Source organism: Centropristis striata, chromosome 13 (assembly GCF_030273125.1).
Source record: "Centropristis striata isolate RG_2023a ecotype Rhode Island chromosome 13, C.striata_1.0, whole genome shotgun sequence".
NCBI classification, from domain to species: Eukaryota; Metazoa; Chordata; class Actinopteri; order Perciformes; family Serranidae; genus Centropristis; species Centropristis striata.
The window spans coordinates 17,288,942-17,307,382 of record NC_081529.1 but is presented as its reverse complement, the minus strand read 5'-3'; the positions used below and the strand labels follow the sequence as shown (position 1 = coordinate 17,307,382).

At 41.0% G+C, this 18,441-nt stretch overlaps 3 protein-coding genes across 4 annotated transcripts in view; 2 read left to right on the top strand and 1 right to left on the bottom strand.

Moving 5' to 3' along the window:
* The window catches only part of arhgap23a (Rho GTPase activating protein 23a), a 49,439-nt gene extending 40,326 nt beyond the window's left edge, over positions 1–9,113 (top strand). Inside the window, exons 23-24 of the mRNA XM_059347294.1 lie at positions 4,184–4,215; positions 5,153–9,113. Coding sequence (XP_059203277.1) covers positions 4,184–4,215; positions 5,153–6,595 — 1,475 coding nt within the window. The 3' untranslated portion in view covers positions 6,596–9,113. The remainder of the gene's footprint in view (positions 1–4,183; positions 4,216–5,152) is intronic.
* An 886-nt stretch (positions 9,114–9,999) lies between these two features.
* hexim1 (HEXIM P-TEFb complex subunit 1) lies at positions 10,000–11,881 on the bottom strand. The gene has a single exon (XM_059347296.1). It carries the CDS (start codon positions 11,377–11,379, stop codon positions 10,276–10,278), a length of 1,104 nt encoding a protein of 367 aa, XP_059203279.1. The 5' UTR covers positions 11,380–11,881; the 3' UTR covers positions 10,000–10,275.
* Positions 11,882–14,357: 2,476 nt separating this feature from the next.
* plcd3a (phospholipase C, delta 3a) overlaps positions 14,358–18,441 on the top strand; it is a 33,976-nt gene continuing 29,892 nt past the window's right edge. The window contains exon 1 of one of the 2 annotated variants that reach the window (XM_059347909.1): positions 14,358–15,027. Coding sequence is in view for 1 of the 2 variants with exons in the window: in XM_059347908.1 (XP_059203891.1) it covers positions 16,556–16,646 (91 nt within the window). In the remaining variant the exon portion in view is untranslated. Of the gene's footprint in view, positions 15,028–16,321; positions 16,647–18,441 lie in introns of those variants that run through there. The other variant, XM_059347908.1, reaches the window with a different exon arrangement.

The window sequence follows — 18,441 nt, the reverse complement described above, 5'->3', positions numbered from 1 at the left end:
TACGCCTGCCACATAAACCATGTTGCTAAAAAACAAGCTAAAACATAATAAACAACAATTAACATAATACAGGTGCATCTAAAGAAATTAGAATATCATAGAAAAGTTTATTTATGTAAGTAATTCAATTCAAAAAGTGGAAATAACACATTATATAGATCCATTACACACAGAATGAAAAATAATTTATTTAATTTCTTCTAATTATAATGATTATGGCATACATTTAATGAAGACCTACAATTCAGTGTCTCAAAAAAAATGTAATATTACTAAAGACTTATTTTAAAAAGTATTTTTAATATGTTAAGTGCTGTACAAAGCTGTAGGAAATTAAATGGAAAATCCTCGGATGCAAACCAGCAACCCTCTGGTTATAAGCCTGATTGTTTAACCTCTAGGGCCGTGAATTCATAAAACAATTTAAGATGCTGCTCTTTAAAAAGATGTTAAAAATAATTGTGTAATAAAAGTGTTGACCTGGCGTCAGATAGTCAGAAATTCGTCCCAGTTTCGAGCACAGAATTCCCTCCTTTCCAACAGAACTGGAACGCAGCATAAGAAATGAAAGTGTGAAACATCGGTTAGCACTCGCAGTGTTTCTGTGTTTGATAGCGTGCCTACACTTCTCTCCTTTTCTGCTGACCTCTTTTTTTCCCCTCCACGTTGCTCATCTTTCACTTTCTCTGTACGTTTCTGCATTTCCTTCTCTTAGCTGAGCCTGTGGAGCAGCCACTGCGGTAGGATGGGAACTCCCCTGGCAATACGTGTGTGTGTGTGTGTGTGTGTGTGTGTGTGGGTGTGGGTAACCGTGTCATGTTGTGAAAGTGAAATTATTCTGTGTGTGTGTGTGTGTGTGTGTGTGTGTGTGTGTGTGTGTGTGTGGGTGAAAGAGAGAGAATAGAGGCTGTTAGTGTTTTGGTGATGGTTTGTGTCTCCATGGTCTCCATTACTCTCCTTAAAGTCATCGTGTCCCTCTCAGTGTCAGACAGAGTGAGGTCTCTGTAAGAACGTGTCACTTCAGCCTCACTAATTAATTAACGGCTCGCTGCCTGTTAAAGCTGCTGTATGTGACACTGGAGTGTAAACTGGGCTCTGTCACTGAGAGATGTGCTCTCTCATCCTACAGGCAATTTCAGTCAGTCATGAGGCTCCTAACTCGGCTCTTAGACTCTAGGTGGCGCCATTTCTGCCCTGGCATCTCAATGAAATCAGAGATACAGTACACATACCATTGTTTTCTTCAATTTCTTGTTGATTTTAATGCCTGGTACAACTAAAGGTACATTCGTTTGGACAAATATAATGATAACAACAAAAATAGCTCATAAGAGTTGAATTTAAGAGCTTATATCTAGCCATTTTTCATGGTTTTCTTGAAAATGATTTTGGTTATTAGTTTATTAATAATTAATTGCCATGGAAAATGGCTAGATATCAGCTCTTAAATTAAACCCTTGTGAGCTTTTTTTGTTGTTATCATTATATTTGTCGAAACAAATGTACCTTTAGTTGTACCAGGCATTAAAATGAACAAGAAATTGAAGAAAACAAGGGTGGTCTGACATTTTTTTTCCATGACTGTACATTTAATTAAATCTGATTTATTTGTGTGAGGCTCAGTAGTGGCTCAAACTTTCACCTTTTCTTCACAGTTCTTCTGTTAAAAGTGAACTTTGCAAAAAAAAAAAGCATTTGTCTTTTAAAATAATTCTTTGAGGTGATTGCTGTGTTATTTTTGGATCTCACTTTCACTTCCACTTATTTCTGAAGTTTCAGTGTGTGTAGATGTCACTCTGTCCTTTATTTGTTGGGCTACAGTGACCCGACTAGACGCTACTAGAAACCGGAAAACTCCACCGCTTCACACAAAGTATTGAAAGTTTGGAAAAGGCTTCATTTCAATTATCAAATTTTCAAGGTTTTACATATATATATCCCTGTAAAAAAAACAGATTTTCAACTAAATCTGGTGTTTAATTTACACAAAAATTACAAAAATATTTTAATATTTGAAATTAAACAATCCCATTGTCATGTTTTGGATTTGATTTGATGATCTCCTGCTTTGGAATTGGACTGTCATTAAATAATCAAAGTTCTTATAAACAGCTGGTAAACTTTATTTTCTGCAATTTAAAGTAACAATTCAGATGTGATTATAAGTCTGGGAATACTAAAAAGAAAAGTTCCTGAAAAATGTCATGCCTATATCTGTAACACAGCCAAAATGATCAACAAATGAAAAGAAAAAAGAGAGAAAAATGGTCTAAAATGCCCGAAGAGGGCATAAGGGTTAACAACTGATCAATTGTCTATCCTAAAAATAGCTGCAAATAGTGAAAAATACATCCAAGTTCTCAATTAGCTTGTTTTATTAGAATATTCAATTAGCAAATATGTCAAAAGCAGGGAAAAGAAGGTAATTCTCACACTGAAGAAGCTAAAACCAGTCAATGTTTCTTAATATATGGTTATAAAAGTTAATCAAATACTTGACCTATTGTTACACTATTAGTAGTTCTACGTCTATGAGGAATTCTTAATATCGTACTTTTTAATATTTAGTCAACCTAGTAGTCTTTTCCTCCCCAGCTGTGACCCTACAGTGTACTAACAAGTGAACGGTACATCGGTTTACTTTGGTAAATCTTCTGAAGCTTTGATGGTGCATGTAGAACACAAAGACCACAGAGGACAGGTGAAAGTTTGGGCCACACAAAATAAACTGAATTGCATTTACTATTATTGTTGCTCTTAGACTTTGACAGAAACCGCTCTTATCCTGCGTCAGTGTGTTTGTGTTTGTGAGGGATTGTGTTTTCTTTTTTATTCTCTCGACTCAAAATCATTTCTGCCTCCGCTCCTCCTACCAACGCTTCTCTCACTGGTTGATGTCATCAGTGTTTTCGGTGATGTCATTGGTGTGTGCCGTGGTTTCCTAATGCCTCCAACAACCAAACCCGCTCCCCCCCAATCATCGTTTCTCCTCCACACTGTGTGTAAATCTGTGTCTTTGTGCCGTCGATGTCAGAGGGCACAGAGGAAGATGAGTTCCTTGAAATTTAAGCTGAGGAATTTGTCTTTTAATACTATTTATAAAGCGAACACAAACTGCAGGAACTTTTAACCCTTGTGTTGTCTTAAGGGTAAAAAATGACCCGGAACTATGTTTAACAGCAGAGGAAACCCCCTTATAATCATTTCTAAACTTGTAATTCAATGACTTTACTAGAATGACAAAAAGTAAAACCTTTATTTTTGACCATAAAAAACATTCATACATGCGAACTAATGTTTACACCTATGGAGTACCTTTTAGTAATTATAATAAACACCTGCTTTAGTAAAATAGTAAACCAATTACGACAGGTGTGCTGTAATAAAAACGAGTCAATTCCACTGATTATTTCCAGTTTTTCTGCACTGTAAGAGGGAAAACCTCGATATTCACAAAGTTTGTGATGAATAATGAAAGGTTGTTTTATCATTCAAAATATAGTCATGGAAAAAATTATTAGACCACCCTTGTTTTCTCTAATATCTTATTTTTTTTAATTAATTTGTTTAGACCAATATGATGATAACAACAAAAATAGCTCATACGAGTTTAATTTAAGAGCTGATATCTAGACATGGTTTTATTGATAATGATTTTGGTTATTATCAAGAAAACCATGGAAATGTTGTTATCATTATATTTGTCTAAACAAATGTACCTTTAGTTGTACCAGGCATTAAAATGAACAAGAGATTGAAGAAAACAAGGGTCTAATTTTTTTTCCATGACTGTAGATTTGGGGTTTGAAATTCAATCAAGCTGCTTTATTTAAGGGGTTTAGTGAAGGTGGGTAATTGTTTTTCTGACCCTAACCCTGAGGTGCATACATAAAGTCAAGACAACACAAGGGTTAAGCATGATTGCTCTGGCCATGCCCCCAATCTGTGACATCACAGTGGGTGTTTCCCCCTTCACAGCTGATGGAAAACACCTACCGTGACGTCAAGGTTCAGGCACTGAAATGCAGCATGCAGCAGCAGTTTGTGATTTTTTCGTGGATTTGTCCTTTAAAAGAAAGTGATGATCACACGAGCACCTCTGTGTCCTCCAACATGACCGTTCTGGCCTTTTGTTCACTTCAATGGTTCTGACCCACTGGTGTTTTTATTCTTTTTTCCCCAGACTCAACCAACAGTGACTCAGCTAAATCAAAGGTAACTTCTCCATTCATGGTACAAGGTTTCTCTGTGTGTTCTGCATATCCATAGATAGTGGCAGACAGCAGGTGTGAAAGGGGAAGTTTTTGAGGTTTTAAGTGGAGTTGTATGAAGTACTTTTTATTCATCCATAGTCAGTTTATTATCTACAGGCAGTGGTGGAATGTAACTAAGTAGATAAACTCAAGTACTGTACTTCAGTACAATTTTGAGGCATTTGAGGTACTTAACTTGAGTATATCCACATATGTAACTTTATACTTCTACTTCACTACATTTTAAGTGTAAATATTGTACTTTTTACTCCACTACATTTAGCTGCCAGCTTAAGTTACTTTTCAGGTCGAGATTTAACATAAAAAAATGTGATCAATTTAACCCTCCTGTTATGTTCGTTTTTTCCGGAACAGCAATAACCCAAGGCATGTGTAATTATCCAAACAAAATCCCAATAAACATTGTTTATATTTCATTAATAACTCCATTACTAACCATTCAATCAGTGTTTAGTTCAATGGTGTTCTTTACCTCTCACAGATCATGGTTCAATTAGGATAATTCACTAGTTTTTAGTATCAAAATTCATGTTAAAACTTTTTTTGTGTACATTGGAAAGACCTACATATAAAATACAATAGTTTTGCATGATATTTTATTTTATATATATTTATTTTTAATTATTTTTACGAAAAAATACTTTTAACTTTTGTTTTTTAGATTTTTAAACTTTACAATGGGTCAATTTGACCCGCAGCATAACAGGAGGGTTAAAATGATTACACATGTTTATAAATTAAAGTAGCTAACCCTTTAAGTCACCAAAGACAAAATATAACACAAAAAAATCTGATCGATCACTTTAAGTTCATACTAAAATAGAAAACATTTGATTTGATGTCTAATAATCTCACAGGAATATTTTTTGTCATTTCAGGGGTCGTGGGGGTCAAAGAAGGACCTCACGCCAAAGGACTTCCTGACTCTGTCCATCATGTCAGCTGTTACGGGCCGCAAACGCAGGAAGCGCCACAACGCCCGCCGGGTGGGCAGCAGCACCGACGACGACTCAGAGCACGAGCCAATCAAAGCTGGACATTTAGGGGCAGAGGAGGAAGAGGAGGCAGAGTCACCCGTGGGAGACACTGCTCCTCGTGCAGAGGGAGAGGAGGACGACGACGAGGAAGAAGAGGAAGAGGAGGAGGAAGAGGAAGACGAGGAAGTTGTAGAAAGCGGTGCAAAAGAGGAGGTAGAAGAAGAGGTGGCGGCAGTTATTCCCAGCCGGCCGAGCGGTAAAGAGGAAGAGGAGGCAGGTGAGAGGCAGGCAGCCATGTTGTTGCAGGAGGAGGAGGCGCGGGCGGAGGTGAAGGGCCCGCAGTGGAGGGCTCCGGAGGACGCTCGCTCTATTGTGTCCGGTTACTCCACCCTCTCCACGTTGGGGCGCAGCCTGGGCTCAGAGGGGAGGGGGGACGACGCTGACGACGAGCACAGCGAGCTGGTGAGTGAGACGGACAACGAGAGCGGCTTCGCCTCGCGCTCCCTCACCCAGGAGAGACCCGACAAACACCCCACGTCACCAGGGAACACACAGCCGGGAGCGGCCCCGCGCAGCTTCCTCTACACACACTACAAACCCCCCGTCCTGTCGCCCACCAACCTGCTGGCCCCGCCCACAGAGCTCACGCCCGACTCTGCGGACAGGAGTGAAGGAGGGGCGCGCTCCACCACGCCCTCCTCCTCCTCCTTCTCCTCCTCCTCCACCCAGCACAGGCTGCATTCACGGCCTTCCTTCAACTCCCACAAGCTGATCCAATGCGACACTCTGGCCAGGAAGAAGCTGAAGTCGGAGAAGGGCAAAGCTCGCTCCCTGGACCTGCTGGAGTTGTCCGGGGCCGCCGCTGACAGCGACCGGGCCGGTTCTGGCTCCGATGGTGCACCCAGAGTGAGGAGAGAGACCTCCAGAACCAACCCCTCCTCAGGCAGCAGCCAGGAGAGCCTGCGCCTGGGCCGGCCCAAGCCCTCTCTGCCCCCCAGCGAGGCGGCCTCCTTCACCCCGACTGGCCCCGGCGGCAGGTCTCTGGCGGACCAGGTGCGTGCTCGCCTGCTGGGCTCGGCTGACGACCTGCGCAGCGTGGGACTGCGGAAACCGCTGTCGCCAGAAACGCGGAGGAAGAGGCGGGCCTGGCGCAGACACACCGTGGTGGCCTCCCCAACCGAGGTCTCCGACAAGAGACCCCCACTGACTGTCACAGAGTTCCCCCTGTCTCCTAACGCTCAGAACCAGGTCAAAACACCAGGGCTGCCTCGGGACGCAGACGTGCTCGACCAAGGACCGACGCCACGTCAAGCACCCACTTCTAGATTCCACCAGTACCTGTGAGCCCTGCCAGCTGACCCCACACTTCACTCCAAGAAAAAGAGGCTCCTGTAGGGGGGTCCGGGCTGAGCCGCTGCAGGTCAGTAGACCAGCAGCAGCGTAAACAGGGTCATGGTTAGTTGCCAGGTGCAACACAGTGTACCAGTGACCAGGTCTTTCAGAGCCCCCCTTTTTCTTTTTGATAAGCTCCATTTGCATGGCAAGGGGCATTCCAGTGTTGCCAAAGCTTTTTTTTCCTATATGTGTGCTTTTATAGAAATAATACAGAGACACAAACAGACCTCACCACAATAAATGTTACAGCCAAGAATTTGCATCCTTCACATCTTTCTGCTCACACACGGCATAAATTAAAGGGTTAAATCCCTTCAAGTGACCAGAGCTGGATGCTGAAACGTCCCTCTGGTTCTTGAGTGAATGGTGCTTCTCATAAAAGTGGAGTTTAACAGTAAAATATTACAAAATTTCTCTAAAACCTTCAAACTTCAGTGAGCCAGAAGAGACAGTCACACACACTTAAACCTATTGGTCAGTTTAAAACCATTTCAAGAGGGATTTCAGCTGATTTTGTCATATCAGTCTTCCTAACCTGCAGACCATTGACACTGTAAAACTCTTAATTTACACTCCAAAAACAAATCGCTTTGAAACACACAAAACACAGTGGTGTCTCTCTACATGTTAATAATGTTTATGTGTGTTTGCGCAACAATATTTGTGACCATGTCCGAGCGTGCAGGTGTTTGTGTTGAACAATTTTTTGTAACATTTGTACAAAGCCTTGTTAAGTTAACCTTGTAAATATAAATATTATGTTATCATATTTGTTTTTACTTTTTTTAGTTCAATTTTTTATGGTTTACAAAAAGTGCGTACAAAGTGCACAGTCATTTCTTTCAAGATGTTACTTGAAATGTTTCCCTTAATATATTCATTTTTTTGTTTTATATTCAATATATATATTATATATATTTTGTATTAAAGTAAAAAAAAAAGTACTTTTATTGTGATTTCACCTCTTGGGTGTACCTGTTCACAGGAGACAAGATAAACATGACTAAACCTGTTCCTTATTTCCTCATAGATGGCCTTTCTCTCTGATTCTCAGCACTGTGCAGAAAACCTTTATCTCTCGAGTCTTATGGATACGTTTCTCTGGTGAATTTACTTCCAACAATGTTGCATCACACAAAACGATCTAGCAACTACATGTAGCAAGAGAAGAAATTTGGTAATTATTACATTATATTAGGCAGTTTGCAGGCAGCTCAGCACCACAGTGTGATGGCTGACCTCATTTGTTTTGTTGTTCATGTCTGGGATTACGGAGCGTTGCCTCCACAGATCTGCTCATATTTACTGAGCTCAAAACAAAGTATGTTTTTCTTGTAAAAAAGAAGCCTCACAGACTGTTAAAAATGTCTCGTAGCGTGTACAAACAGCTACATTTCCACCTCCGTTTGGCGGTGATCTTTTGTGTTTTCATCACATCCCCTCTGAGGGTTCATCCGTCTGCACGTTTATTACCTTGGGGTTACACAAGGAGGAGTTTTCCATAAGGTCAGGCTCTAATAAATCCTCCCTCACTGGGGAAACGGTACATTAGAGGAATACAGAATGAATCTATTGTTGTCATCTTGATTTTTTTTACCATCACAAAATCAAACAAACAGGAGGTGCAACTTCCAAAAGTCATGCAGCTTGTTTCCATCTGACCAAATAACCCAGTGAAAAATAATAATAATAATGATAATAATAAATAAGTTATAGTGTTGTCTTACCTCAAGATTTTTTCTACAAGTGCCTGATTTGTGGAATGTGTTTTTGTTCTGCAGTGCCATGGTCGGTTCTTATCTTTCCGTTTCCTTTTGTTGTTTCTGGGTCTCCGCCCTCCTCTCCTGTGGTTGATGGTATAAAAACTAAAGGCACTGACCCAAAGATGTGTATATTTCATACAAGTGGTCTAACTGAGAGGCTGTAAATGAGAAAAAATAAAATAAAAAGCACACTTCAAGCCAAGGACACGTCTATGCACTCTCTTTGCCTTTAACACAGGCATTAACAGCTATTAGCGACGCTGCTAAAAGGGAAGAGGCATAGTACTCTCTCAGCTGCTTTTCATCTCTCTGCCTAGTGATCCACAGTGTGTGAATATGGTACACCTAACAAACCCTACCCTAAGCCAACATTAGGTCATGTCAGACAACATCCAATTTCTTACAGATGAAAAAACAGCCATCATCAAAAAGGAAACTCCAGTTGGTGTGTGTTGTCTGAAATGTGATTTTTACCTAATGTCATTGTTGTATTTTAAAAAAAATCTTTTTGTATATACTATCTTAATATGTAACATATTGTATTGTGTACATTTGGAATTGCTTTTTTGAGTAGAACTAATATGAAAAATGACTGGACTTAAAAAAGAAAAAAAGGTTGTCCGCCTGAAACCATTTCCCTCATGGCTGTGTGCTTTAAAGCAAGGTTATATGATGTAAATAAACAGAACTATGTTTAAAGAAAATGCTCACATGTGTTTGTTTTTAAAGATTGCAGGATTTTGTAAAAATGTCTTGTACAGGGAGGATGATGCTCATGTTTAACCAGCAGCAGAAACTTAAAATAAGCGCTGAATGGCGCCATCTGGAGGCTAAAGATGAATAAGATCTCCAGGCCAAATGGCACAGATTGCCACTGCACAGGAAGGAAACTTCATCTTAACTACTTAGGTTTTGTGTTATAACTTATATAAATACTTAAATAATGAATGCAATCAGTGAATATAAGCTGTAGTAGCAGGAATCTATTAAAATTTAATTTAGAGTTTTAATAAACACTATTTTCATGAGATTATTTGGCTTTTAAGATGACTGGCACTTCTTTTGTGTAACAGAGTGTTATAAACCCATTTATCATGTCTTCCTTCAGAAAATCCTCACTAGATTAAACTCAGAGTGGGTTAACCTTCATAAAGAGCACCTCCATCAAATCCCATCCCCCCCTTTCTGCCACAGTCCGTGTATTCTTCCTCACTGATGTCGTCTGTCTGGCCCATTTCAGGATCCTCACAAGAAAGGCTTTGTGATTATTTCTATTGCTGAGACAAAAGCCACGTACAGAAGTTTCACTCTACATCTTTTATGAACCGCTTCCTGTGCTTTTTGATCAGGCTTTTACAACACATGACAGCAGAATTTCAAAATTTTATTTGAACTTATGTTAACACACAACTGTTAAAATATTCACTCTGGAATTTACTTCTGCACAAACAGTCTTTGCAAGCTGACCCAATTAGCTGTAATTTGTTAGTCATTTTGAAGGGAGAAGAGAAATGCAACATACGTGTTGTTTTTTAAATTTAAAAATGGAAATGGATACCTACAGAGCTGACCCGGGAAACAAACAAAATATTCTCATTGTCAAATACATTCTCTTTATAAAAAGAATCTTAATTTTGAAATATTTACATTTCTTCTTGGAAAAAAAAAATAACAGGACACCCTTACAGTCCAAATAGAAAAGAAACGTCAAGTATTGCATTGCAATGCAAGGACTCATCGTCCAAATGACAAACTGATTACAGAAAACTGATGACAAATTTTTTTTTTTTTTTAATATATATAAATGCAGCAGTCCCATGTTTTACCTTTTTGAAAAGGGGGTGTTCCCCTCTTGAATCATGTCCTTTAATTGGTGGCGACTTGGCCCCGGTCATTGCTCGGCTGGTTCTGCAGGAGGAGCTCCGTGTTTTGAGCTTTCAGTCTCTCCAGTTCCCTCTCCAGCTCTCTGAGCCGGACCAGGGAGCTCTCCACGGTCGGACCCCCGGGCTCCACGGCGCGCCTCAGCTGGTTGTTCTCCTCCTCCAGCCGGGACATGCACTTCTCCAGCTCCAGGTACTCTTGCACCAGCTCCTGCTTGGTCATATTCTGCAGGCTCTCGACGTGGTACATCTCGTAGGTCTCGGAAAAGTCTCTCTGGAGAAACTCCCCACCTGCGTTACCGGCCCTCCCGATGCCGTCGCTGCCCCCGCCGCTGCCGTCATCATCTTCCTCTTCCTCGTTGTCGAAGAGGTCCTCCTCGCTGCCCGTATCCTCCATGCGGATGCCGACCCCTGACGGCCGCCTGACCCCGGTCTCGGTGTTGAGGTCGGGCTCCTCTCGGTCGTGCTCGTCCATCAGGAACTGGGTGGTGTTGTAGGGGGCCACTGGGAGCCCTTTGGCGAACATCTCCTCTCTCAAACGGGAAGCCCTGGCTGTCTCTCTCTCATCCAGGGCTTTCCTCTCATCCCAGGAAAGTTGTGAATAAGGCTTCCAGTTGCGCTTCTTCCTGGAGGTCCTGCGCCTGTGCCTCTTTTTGCCCAGGCGCGCATCTAAGCCAGTGTCGGAGTCGATGTGACTGTCCTCTTGGTTTAAAGTCTTCTCCAGGGGTCTGTCTTCGCCGTTTTTCCCCTGTGTGAGGTGATGACCCTCACCCGCTGCAAGAAGATTGGGCTTCTGGTGAGGCTGGGCTGCAGTCGGGCACTTTGAAAGCTCGTTTCCGGCTGCTAAGGCAGGGCACACCTCCCTCTGTCCGCCTTTCATTTGCCATAACTTGTCTGTGTTGATATCCCCACAGTTCTCCGCCCGCTGCCGCTGCTGCTGCTGCTTGTGGTCTCTCTGTCGCCCCCTGTTGCCGTTCTCCGGTCCTCCACGGCTCCTGGCTGGGAGATGCTCCAACGCGTCTCCGCTGCTCCCACCTGATGGGCTGCCTGAAGTTTTCAGGTGATGGGTCTGCTCCGCTGGCTCTGTCATCCTGATGTTCCGCTCTGATGGCTCCGCTTTTAGCCAATTTTACATCATATTCACGCTCTCAAAAGTGAGCTCCAAAGTTCGTTAAAAGACGTTAAACTCAATTTAAACAAAAATATACGTTTTCCAGAATGAGCCGAAATCACTAAAGAAAGTTTGAGTTCTTACGTGTAAAAGAACAAACTCTCGTAAAATTAAAAGTAAACTTCTGAACAGTAAACACTTGCTACTCCTCCAAGGGTTTGTCAGAGCAACTGTCGCTAACTACCATTAACTGTTTCGATGCTGTCAACGCTGTCGTTCACTCGGAGACGGCGTTTCACCGTCACAACAGTGTCCAGTGTGCTGCTCAAGAAGAGGGAGCTCGTGTTTATATAGCAGCTCCGCCTCTAGCCGTGCGCATGCAGCAGTTTGTATCGCCCGTTGGATTGTGGGAGATGCCGTTTCGATTCCAGCGAAGCGCTGTCGGAGGCCTCCTCACTGGACTACATAGTCCACAAATCCACCATAAGTGACGAGCCTTTTAACCAATCAAATGTTAGAATCGTGAGCACGATAAAGCCCACCCCTCTCTTTGTTGATTGGACAAGAGGCTAACTTTGCTGTTGCTAAGCTTAAAGTATTTTCTGATTGGACAGTCCAATAGTCAATCACACGTACGTAATCCACACCAAGAAAGCAGTCCGGGGCATTTTATGGGCGCTACTACCTTCTAAAATAGGGGTCTCCAGTTAAAGTTGCGACATAAAAGTTAATATAAATACTTTGGAATTATAGTATATTACAACAGGAGCAGATAAGCACATTCTATACGTACGATTATATGTCATATTTGTATTTGTTGACCTCGCAGGCTAATGCAGAAATAGTAATACAAGACAACCCCTCCTATATTTGAAGCAAAATGAAGCAAACCTCTTACGGAAACTAGTCCGTTTTGAATGTTCACACAAGAAAATAAGTAAATGCGGCTTTTTTTCACATTGTAATTATTTTTCATGTTCCATGGTATAAAAATGCGTTGTTTTGGTGCCGGTTGGACCATTAAATATTTTAGTACGGATATTCTGATTGTTGTGCGGAGTGATACGTTGTGGGGCAGGGGTTCGGGGGGAACTCTGGAATCAGCGTAAACAAACGACATTTATTGTCAAGCTGCCGCTACGAGCACAGCTCCGAGCCCCTCGTTGTAAAAGGGTGGGTCAGGCGATCTCACACTTGCTCAATAATCCTGTTACCAGTGGACGGAGTGGTGTAGATCAGTTTTGAGTATTTCGGCGCAACCCACGCTCTGATATGCAGTGTTAGATTTACACTGTTGTGTCGTGTTTAACAGCTAAGGATACGCTAGCTAGCTAACGTTAGCTAACCGTTAACGTTAGTTAGCGAATGAGAACTGCGTTGTTTCGTTCCCAAAACTAAACACTACATTAATGCATAAAGTGTGAAGCCATACGCACTAACGTTATAAAAATAATAAACGTATAGTTGGATCACGACGACATTGCATAGTCTTTACTAGCCACGTCCAGTATAACGTTAGCCTTAACAAAAAACGCCATACTGTACATAAAGCAAATGTAGCAAATGCTAACTAATATGTCGAACTCTTTAAAACAAAATGTATCTTTGTTATGCTTATAGTCGATTGAGCTATCGGGACAAAGCAATAAAGTAAATAAATAACCACTAACTCCAGAAGTTGCTAACGTTAGCCGGCTGCTAACTAGGCCAGTGTGTTTATATTGGCTCCGTGTAATTGCTGGAACGTAATGTTTCCCGTGAGGGTTCCCCACTATAGAATCAAGATTGAATTGTAGATTTACATTATAACATGTTTTATGATCGACCCCGACCACAGCCAGTAATAATATATACACAGATGTAAAAACAGCGATAATTTGTTTTAATCCGCGAACTGGAAACCTCGAACTTGTTTAGTTTCAGGAAGTAGACGGTCCCTGATCTTGCAAGGCAGCACTGAGGCTTTCCTTTAGTTTACTGCTGGCTAGCACGCTGTAGTTGATTTTACGCGTTAAACTATCAGTTTACCCATACATTCCCCTTCAACTTAACTTTATATCTGTTCCTGGCTTGTGTAAAATAAGACGTTGGAATTAGTTTTTGTTTGGTAAAATAAATTATGGCAACCTTGTTATGGAGTAGCCTATAAATATCTTTATTTGGGTTTGCCTTGTTTCTTCTATTGCACATTATTTACATACACATGCTGTGTTAAATCTCCCACTGTTCACTGTACAATTATTGGTCAACACTCTGACTTCATCTTTAACTGTGCATGTGTCACAATAGCCTAACATTTTAGGCTGCACAGTTTCTACCAAACAATTTACTTGTATCAATGGAAGAAATGGGTTATTCAGTCAGTGACCTCTTATGGTGGGTGTCTCCTAACACTGCTTGTTAAGACTGAGAATCCAGTGGCTACAAACAACACAGGCCTACTGTTTCTACTAATAGAACCAGGCTGAGTTTCAGCTCTGGCAATAAGCAAGCTGAGCTGGGAATCCTTTGAGGAAGACGAGATATGTTCCAGTTAATATGAAACCTGACGACCATGGAGATTGAGAAATCATACCAAGGGTTCCCAATATTTTTACAAATCAAGGAGCGGTGCAGCCACAGAGCCATAGCTGCTTCCTGCATACATCACAGCTTGTGAGGATTAGCAGGCATGACTTAATCTCTCACCCTGTCTAACATGGTTGTTGCTGCAATTGAGAGGAGATGAAAGATAGAAATTGTTATGTGCCTATGCATGGCATTGAAGTGAAGATTTAAGCAATGGCTGATGTCCATCTGAGCACAGGAGGGCTGTGTTGTTATTTTTTTTTAGATCTTCATAAAGACAGCAGGTCCAGATTGGGGTTTTTTTGTTTTTTTTTTGATTGTGACAAAGAGAGGGAAACACTGGACACATCAGCTGTATTAAATGACAGAGTGAAAGAAACATGTCACTTTAAGTGCCTCCCACCCACCCCAAACCTGCTTGTTTATGTATGTGAGCTCCTGGATGGCTGCGGATCAGGAAGAAAGAAAAAAAAATCCCATTTTATGCTCTTCCTGACAGGACCAGTTTCAGACCGCCCAGCTGAGCTCTGTCCCTCTGCTCTCTGTTATAACTCCATTACAAAGACTTAATTAAGTTTCCAGCCACTGCTCTGATACCACAAGCACGTTCACATTCACTCACAAAAAGGACTCAAGTCTGGGTCTTCTTTTTTTCAAACAGCACAACACCATTTTGATCCATGTAGATTCATCTGGATGTAAAAGATAGATTTGACTTTAACAGAATTGATTGTTGTTGTTGTTGTTGAATGTTTGCAGTTTCTTGACATGGCCAACAGGGGGCGCTGCACTCTAACTGATTAGTATACAGACATGAATAGGGACTATTTCAATGCTTTAAATGCCTATTTACTCTGACTCATCCTCCATGCAAGAAACATTTTTGATGATATTCTAATCTCTTTTTTTCTCCATCAAATTAACCAGAACTTTGAAATCATCCGCAGCCCAAGGACACATGAACCTCACTGGGAAAATATGAAAGTTTTTAGAAGGCCAGAGATGCTGTGGCATGTAACAAACAAGGCAGAATATGACATTCAGGTCAGCAATTCACAGGTAAGTACACATTTATCATACTTTAACAAGTTTTGATTTTTTTTTTTTTTCAGTTAAGTTAAGTAAACCTGTCTATGCACGTTACAGGTTAGTACACATGTTTTTATCTTTACAAAAAGGAGACTTAAGCATTAAACATTAACCTTTTTCGTGAGAACTTACTTAAACTATATTAAAGAGTGGTGGAAGAAGTTATCAGAGCTTGTACTTATAAGTAAAAGTAGCTATACAACAATTTAGAAATACATTGTTCCAAATAAAAGTCATGAAATCAAATGTTTAGGTTACTTCAAGTCTCTAAAGAGTACAAAAACTATTAGCATCAGACCATACCCAAAGTTCTCTTGCAGAACTTGCAGCACTTATAATTATTGATAAGCTGAATTTTGCTTCTGGTAAATTTCAGGCTAATGTTACCGCAAAGTAATCAAAGTTGTCTTGTTGTTGTTGTTGTTGGGATTTTTTTGTGCAAATCTAAGCTCCTAAAATTGTCTTTTGTTCTGTTTAATTGGAGAAATAAATCACTTTCCTTTGACTTTACACCCACCCAAACTCAAATGACACACACCAAATAAATATACAGTCATGGGATTTAGAATTTTTTTTTTTTTTTAATTATTAGACCATCCTTTTCTTTCATTTTAATGCCTGGTACAACTTTTTTTTTTTTTTTTTTACAAATATAATGATACCAACAAAAACAGCTCATAAGAGTTTAATTTAAGAGCTGATATCTAGCCATTTTCAATGGTTTTCTTGATAATAACCAAAATAATTTTCAAGAAAACCATGGAAAATGACTAGATATCAGCTCTCAAATTAAACTCTTATGAGCTATTTTTGTTGTTGTCGTTGTATTTGTCCAAACAAATGTACCTTTAGTTGTAGCAGGCATTAAAATTAACAAGAAATTGAAGAAAACAAGGGTGGTCTAATAATTTTTCCCATAACTGTATACAACTAAAGTAAAATTAAAAAAAAGAAAACAGGGAGGGAAGTGTATTCAAGGTGCTTTCTTCAAAGGTCGGATACACTGAGAATCAGCGATAAACTGCTAGTAAAATTAATGGAGTGGAGTAAAAACGCTCAAATATTCCCTCTGCTGCTCCCTCTAGAGTAGAAGCGTAAAGTCGCAGAATATGGAAACACTCCCGTAAAGTACAGCTAAGTGCAGCACTTGTGCAGGAACTTGACCATCAATGGCTCATGCAATTTAGTTGGACTGTTTGTTCATGCAGGAGGAGGAGGAGGAGAAGAAGGTGGGAGTGCGTAAAGTGTGCGCCTTGTTTGGAGTCATATTACGCACAGGCATGGAGAGCAGAGCCGTACCGGGGAGGGACTTTTACACATGTGGAAAACGAATAACTGTTGCGCCTTTGCTGCCTCTCTCTCTCCGCTCGGGGGGCCTTTCTGGGACGGCCAATCCTGCGTTTGCGGGAAAGACACCTGCATCATCTTGCAACTTTCCTAGAAGCTTTTTTATTTACAAAAGCTCTAGCCTGCAGATATTTTCGCTGGAGTTGTGATCATGTTAGGCAGCGGCAAATCAGCGTCCAGTAGTCCCAGAGAGCAGCGGAGGAAAGGGGCAGAGAAGCCGATGGATCCCATCAGGAGGCTCGGTAAGGAACGTTTAAGCTCCTTTCTGCAAACTTTCAAAGTTACCCATGTGCTGCAGCCTGAGATATTACTATTGTAAGGGCTTAAAATGTGAGGATATCTAGTTGTTTTTCCCGTTTCAGTACTTTAGTATCCCTGTGACTCTCTTCATGTATGAACTTGAGTGTACAGTGATTTTAATCCTATTTTCAGTAGGTAGTTAGAGTGGCATCTGGGTTCTTTCAATACTGATTAAGGGGATTTTACCATGGTTTATTTGTATTTTTGTTTCATTGATACCATTGCTTTAATAGTTATTTAAGCACCCTTTTAAAACAGATGTTAGGATTACTTGGTGTATAGATGAGAAGCTTTATCAGTCTCAAATAAACAGTATAAAATAGAAATATTACAGAGAGAGAGAAAGGTGCTACATCTAAAAAAACGCTAAAAGTGTGCATAAAAACTTGGTGAGACTATGTGTCTGTATATGCATTTGTTTTCTCATTCAGGACATTATTTACCAGGCCATGTGCTTGTGACCTGTTGCCTGGTTGTTCTCCAAGTAGTGTAATGGCTTATTTTAGCAGTTTGCTGGTAATCAGCAGATAATGACACATCAAGCTGTGTGTGTGTGTGTGTGTGTGTGTGTGTGGACTTGAACCTGACTGCACCACCACTGATGGGGACCTGTCTCGGTAGGCCCCTCCCAGTGGATAGAAAATAGCGTCCTGATATGCTCCTTGTGTTTTTTCTTAAATGTCCCTATCAGAGGCAGTTTCAGGAAATGTGCGTCTGACTCTGACCTCTCAGGTCGCTCTGATGCTAGCATGTTACGGACAGCTTGATCTCACAAACTAAAAATAAAAAGTTTAGATGGCGGATGTCACACTCTGGAACCTTATTAGTATCCTATATTGTTTATGTAACTTACCAACCGTGTGTGCTATTTCTCATTTCACAAAATTACGTGAAATGACCATGACTTCATAACACAGAATTACATGCTGGTGACACATCATTTTCACACATCTGTGTTACGAAGTCATGGTCATTTCATGCAATTTTGCGAAATCAGGTTGGTTCCTGAAGTGTGTGATGCAGTTCACCTCTCTCTACTGCCCCTATTGGTCAAATGTAACATTACACTTTGGGTCCCCACGTCACTAAAGTGTGTGTATTTGTTTATAAAGCTAATATATATAAAGGTTAGTCACTGTTAATTTTATCATATATATATACGTATATCAGCAGTGTTTGGTTAATGTAAATAATGTGTGAGCCAAGCCTCTCTAGTCTGGTTCAGTGACTAAGGATGCAGGTTTTGTAGGCATAGTGATTGTTTCAGTTATACTGATCACAGATTAGTTATACTGACTAAAGAGAGAGAGAGAGAGAGAGTGTGTGTGTGTGTGTGTGTGTGTGTGTGTGTGTGTGTGTGTGTGTGTGTGTGGGTGTACTTGAAGTGATCATGTGCTTATGAAGAGCTGAACTCACTCAGAGCCCACTGGTGTGATTCAGGCTCCCCACCGTTCCCATCGCAGCTCGCTGGCTCTCGTCCAGCTCCGTTCTGCTGCTGCCCCTTCACACGAGCCCTCTCAGTTCACGGACACACCCCGCCCCAAAATAGACACCTGCTGAGCAGCCACGGAGCACCTGTCAGAGTCTCAGAGAAGACACCGGATGTCTGGAAAACTGGACCACTGTTTTGACCAATTTATGCTATACAAATTTAAATTCTGCTTGCAGTCAATAATTGTGTAACACTCATGTTTCTTCATGGTTTTGGCAGTTTCACAATGTCAAGTTACCAGCATG